The 6,000-nt window shown below is 39.9% G+C and overlaps 1 protein-coding gene across 4 annotated transcripts in view; it reads left to right on the top strand.

Moving 5' to 3' along the window:
• Nucleotides 1-243: 243 nt before the first annotated feature.
• The window catches only part of arid3c (AT rich interactive domain 3C (BRIGHT-like)), a 63,662-nt gene continuing 57,905 nt past the window's right edge, over nucleotides 244-6,000 (top strand). For all 4 annotated transcript variants that reach the window (XM_056745988.1, XM_056745987.1, XM_056745986.1 and 1 more), the window contains exons 1-2: nucleotides 244-497; nucleotides 1,037-1,660. In XM_056745988.1, the coding sequence (XP_056601966.1) occupies nucleotides 459-497; nucleotides 1,037-1,660 (663 nt within the window). In that variant the 5' untranslated portion in view covers nucleotides 244-458. The remainder of the gene's footprint in view (nucleotides 498-1,036; nucleotides 1,661-6,000) is intronic.

Genomic DNA, 6,000 nt, shown 5'->3' with positions numbered 1-6,000 from the left:
TCTTTTTTTTTTATATAGAATTATTGCGTTGTCCAGTTACGAATGAAACAGATGAAAAAGTCATTTGATCTATCATAAAGTTCGCACTATTGGTTAAAAGTGGCCGTGCGCAGGAAGTTGGTCTTGTTCACCGTTCCGCTGTATTTCTGTTGGCTGAGTGCAGACCCTGCCCTGATTGCCTTGTATTCATCTGTCTATTGACGTGTAGAGAGCAGATGGAGGCAGAGAGACAGATCTGATCTCTAGTCCTCAGAGGTCAATCTCGCTACAGTTACAGCCACTTGTTGCCAAATCGCTCAGAGACCGCGAACGCGCCGCGAAACCGTTTTCACATAGCAACTATTTCATTGCGTGCGCGACACACATCTAGATGTTGAGACGGGAATACAACCACTTCTGACTTTGTTTGGGGGAAAAGGTCACTTTTGAGCAAATTCGTCGCAGTTGACGGGAGAAGCATGGTTGACAACGCGAGCATAGCAACTAAATCTGCACTGGTAAGCGCGAGCTTCTGCACTTTCAGTCGAATGGAGATTCTCATGTTTTGTCATTTTTTAAAGGTTTTTATTTCCAAGTTGCTCTATTGTGTACTTGTTATGTATTGTGTATGTGTTGTGTATCAACTTATTATATATTTGCTGTACCTGTTTATAGACTAGCTCATGTTGTGTTATGTTATGTTATAGTACTGGATACGATGCCCTTCGACCTATAGCTTACCCATAAACAGCAAATATACATTTTGTCATGTTTGTTCCACTAAATATTTTCACGTGTTTTCATCAGAAGTGTGACGCTGCATTTATCCACAGTCATTTTGTAAACTTTTTGTTGACCATCAGGCTTTTAGTCTGGCTAGTGGAGTAATTTCCATAGGAAACCACGAATTATATACGCATCATATTGAGTGACCGAATATGTAGGCTACTACAGTCAGAGGGAGTAATTCAGGCGACATGTTTAACAAAACACGCTTATCCTTTTGCAGTACTTACAACTCGTTTAAAACACGCATTTGACATTTTGTTCCCCGCAGCAAGCCGCTTTCTCGTCGGCGAACACTCTTCCTCTGCTGGTCAGCTCCTCCGGCGCTCAGAGCGGCGGCGGTGGAATGAAGCTGGAAGCGGTCATGGAGAATCTCCAGCGGCAGCAGGCGGCTCGCCTCGCTCTGGAGGAAAAGCTCCGACAAGCCGAGAAAGAGAAAGACATCAGGTCTATGGTGGAGTCCCAGATCCAACAACAAGCTCTCGCTTTCCGCCACTATCAAGCAGCTGTCAGAGGCGCGTTCGCCGGGGGAGCCCCGAAATCGCCCATGGCGAGCTTAGGACACCCGGCTGAGCGCATTGCCGACTCTGACATAGATGACGATGATGACCCAGATCTGGACCGCGGCATGGATGATGAGGATCGAGATCTGGAAGAGGAGGACAGTATGAACGAGGGCGGTGGGGATGAAGATTTAGAAGGACCCCTTGCTCATTACCCACCACGTCACGCTCTTTATCCCGGTTTGGGACAATCTCCGAAAAGTACGCCGGTACATCTGTCCAGAGTCCAGCCTCCGTATCCAGCTCCGAGACGGACCGAATCGCCGAATGGTTTGGCACCGCAAGCACAATCGCAGCACCACGAATGGACTTATGAGGAGCAGTTCAAACAGGTATGTCCATTAATAATAAGTTCTGTACATTATAGGACTGTCCTGTCGTAACCACTGAATGTGCATCAGTTAACTATATGTTTCTTACTAATGTGCAAAGTTTTAAAGCATGGAGTGAGTTTTTTTATTGCTTTAACTATAAGCTTAGGATCATTTTCTTACACTGCTGAACATTACTTTAAAAAGGTTTATAAAACTGGATAGAATACAGTGTAATTATATGGTTAGACCTTACTGTACATCGTTAATTGCTGTTTAATGGAAATATTAAAGGGGCCTTTATCAATATAACTTGCTGCTTTATGTAATGTGTCATTTCTGTACCATACTTTCATACAAATTGTGCATGTTGTGTCTGTGGCATGTCCTATGGACAGGCTACTTAAAATATTTAACTAATAGCCTAACTACTTTAGTTGTGTTTGTGCAACACATTGGAAGCGTAATTGATTTCATCGGTGTTGTTGTGGTCGTTCACATTCATATATAAAAAGCGTTCTTGTGACTTCAATTGTTTTTGATCATTCTGTTTAGAACTGTTTTAGTTAGAAAACTGGATGCTCCTGTTATTCAAGGCGGTCTAGTACACAGGAAATTCAGGGTTATGCACAAGATTGTTTTCAGAGTTATTTTGCAGAAGCATATTCCATGATATTCTCAGGGGATAATTCAAAGTGATAGACTGAAAGTGAGGCTCTTAAGCAAACACAGATCTATAAAGAATGAGCCTGGATGGACTCGTCATTCCTTATTTATGATAGATCATTCAGAGGACCGGCAAAATGAGACATGCACATTAGCAGCTGCATTAGTGTAAGCACTGGATTTACATACAGGCGAACAGATCAGTTTGAATCTGCTGCGTTTTGATTGAGAGTCATCAACGGCACCATAATAATGTGGGACATTGTTGTATTCTTGTGACAATGTCCCACAGTGTCATCCCACATGTCATGATGCTCTTCTAGTCAAATTCTTACAGTATTTGGATTCAGTTTTGCAAAAGCAGCTCAAACAGATTCAACAAAAAAGAACTTCCGTGAAAAGAACTTTCTAATCTGTTATGTAGCCAAACGTTTTATGCTTTTTGATAATATAATAGTTGGAGATTAAATTAGCTGTAGCTAAATCGATAATTACGTTGTGAACTATTTTGATCTGTTACAAAGTCCACTTTCATATTGTCTTGATCTGATTTTATGGAGCTCACATTGATGTATTTAACCCAGGTCGCCCCGCATATTCTGAAAAGGCGAGTTTGCTACTGCTTCACATCAAAACATAATTTACTTTATAAAACGTTTGTTTGTCTGTTTATTTATTGTGTTTATTAAGAAATAAAGCTTAATTAAAGCTAATACATTTTATTTTGCTATAATCATAATAATCTAGTCTAACTTTATAAAAAACAAATAAATTGATGTTGTTGTAGAGAAGTCAAGGATGTGAATTTAATCACTCTTGATCTATTTACACAAATCAAGTCAAATGCAGAAACAATGAAAGGATGCCGATGGCATTTGGCAGACTGACTGGAGCCAGTGTACTGCCTGTTTTCAATTCTAAAAAAACATCTAAACGCAATAAATGCCTTCTTGAAATAATAAAAGCTGTTTAGAGGAATGTAAAAATAGACAGAGGCATTAAACAACTCAGTCGTGGCCAAATTCCTGGTGTCTGTATTTGTAAAAGTAATTACAGCAAATATAGGGTACTGTTAAATGAGAAGACTCAGATCTTTATTTTCTCTTCAACCTATTTTATTTTCATTTCTATACAATATCTTTAAATAGCCAGAATTATTTTTTTAGGTCTACACAAATAAGAAAAGTATGTGTCATTTCTCAAAGGGCTTGCACTTTATTATGAATTTCTTTACATTGTTAAGTTAATTTTTGAATTGCACATTAGTATTTTGTGTCAATTTTTGTAGTTATTTCTAATGACAATCTAATGACTATCCTTAGTATTTTTGAGAAAAGAACACAGAAGTGACAGGATGGAAAGGATTAGCAAGTTAGCATAGGAGGAGACAAAGTTAAACCGCATGCCATATGGCCATTTATTGTCAAGGAAACAGTGAGGGGAAAATATCACAGAGATGCGTAAAGTTTTGGCAGGAATGCAGGAAACTAGACCTTGTGGCATTCCAACCTGGCTCCCTCCCAATAATGCTGGGATATCCCTCTAAGGGTGCGTATGGGTCGGCTCGTAGCCAAGCCATTACGAAAGAGGAACAAACTACATACTTAAATACAGTTTAGTGAGACAAACATATTTGTGTGTGCGACCACAAAGAGAAACACAGCCTGCACCAACATTGTTGTTCACTAAAATATTTACTTTTTCATTCACTTTTATTCATCGTCTTTAAAGCAGGATAGAGGTGACATTTTTTATGTATACAGTACACCTGCATAGTTTATTTTTGTATTGGACTATAAATGTTCTGAATTTTAAACTGTTATCATTATGGCAATGACATTTGAAATAAAATAAATAAATTGTATCAGCATGCGATTATCAAGGGGCTAACCGAAGGTTAATAATGTGGTGGGAAAAATGATGCATATGTAGCAGGTTCTAAATCTCACAATAGTAACCTATTTGAAGCGCATATCTAATGCTCACAAAAAAACAGAATATGTTTTCCTTAAGCAAATATCACTCATCTCTTGATTACTCAGTCTGACCTCCACTTTGGTTTCAGGGCATGTGTTTGATCTCCCTTCTTTTTCTCCCTGTGCCATGTTTTGCAAACACGAAAAACTCACAGAATGGCTTTTTCCCATAACAAGGCTTTTACAGGGCCATAGAGGGGGCTGGGCAGGGCTGAAAGGGGTGGAGGAAACACTGAGACTGCGGTGTTTTATTTCACTACAGAAGCTTGTGGAAAGTAGGTTTGTCTTTCCTGTCCAGTTTGGCTTAGTAAAATTATTCTAATTTATTGTTTTTTTTTGGATCTGGGGCTATTAGCACTCTCTAAACTCAGGGGTGTCTGTTGCGCCCCCTAATCTTCTCGAGGTGACCCCTCAAAACTCAAAAAACCTTTTTTGATATTAAAAACGCTGGTCAAAAACAGATTACTTGGTATCAAGCAGTCGGCTATGACCTAATTCAAAAGCCTTCACGATGAAGATTTCTTGGAGAAAATAGGAAATGAGGCAATTGTGAAATCACTGAAAGGAAGGCAAAGTTCCCCCCCAGCCAGGAAGCAAAAGTAGTCTTTGTGGTTAAACAAACGTTGTCTTTGGGTAGGGGTTTGTTTTCCTGGACACCTTTGTGAAGGAGAAGAAAAACGAGTGTCTTTGTGGAAGTGAGAGACGGACAGACTATATTCGGCCAAGAGTGGTTCTTACCCATGACACCAGTGCAGTTGATATATTTAAAAGTCCTGATGTCTTCTCAAGTGACACACTTCATTTCTAACCCATTAATACCTTCATATAAATGCTTGATGCCTAGACATCAAGTAACTCCAGTGTCAACACCAGAAATTCCTTAACTTTATAGGCCTGCTCCACCTCTACGGTAAATCGCCTTCTGTTTGATTGCACCCCTTTGCTCATATGTTTTGGGGTCTAGAGAGCCATAAAGGAGCCCAGCATGCAGTCTCAAGCTAAAACACATGCATGGAACAAATTCTCCATATGGCGCAGAGTTTGTGATTTTTGACCACCAGCTCTATTGTAAGCAGTCTGTTGTATGAGCTATCGCAGGCCTTCCGACAGCTGTGCCGGGTTGGTTTAGGATGTGCATGCTGTCAGTGGAATTATTTAATAGAGTTCCAGCAGTCTCCGTTTTAGATCGTTTAGGTGTCTGCTTCAGCCACGTCCACTACAATATCTGTTAAACATGTCAAGATTTGATGAGACATTATAATCGCTGTCATAACATTAACCATACTGAACATTCAGAACCGGTCACAGACCCACAGGGAAAGGTACAGTACATTTACTTCAATGATCTGCAAAATAGAAACAGGGATGCGTTAACCCATAGTGTCTGCCGCGTTTCTCATACCTTTACTCTGTTTTGCGGGGGAATGTTATGCGTACCCTGTTAATAGTCTCTGTTGCTTTTCAACACTTTGCCCTTAATTGGAAAAATGAGGTGTGATGTCAAGCAGTTGTTGAGGGCTTGACCGCATGGTCTCATTTAGACTCACAATTTATAGTGAGGTTGCCCTACAGTACACGATTTCCTGTATCCTGTCATGTGGCCATGAGGCAGCTCATAGGAATTGGGGATTTGAAGTGAATAACAATGTGTTTTAACAGGTTTTTGTGCATCTCTTTGTGCTATCTGTTAAATAACAAAGAGCAAAAAAGAATAGATAC

This window comes from Triplophysa dalaica, chromosome 4, assembly GCF_015846415.1.
Source record: "Triplophysa dalaica isolate WHDGS20190420 chromosome 4, ASM1584641v1, whole genome shotgun sequence".
NCBI lineage: Eukaryota > Metazoa > Chordata > Actinopteri > Cypriniformes > Nemacheilidae > Triplophysa > Triplophysa dalaica.
The sequence above is the reverse complement of the archived record's forward strand: the minus strand, read 5'-3'. Positions and strand labels throughout refer to the sequence as shown.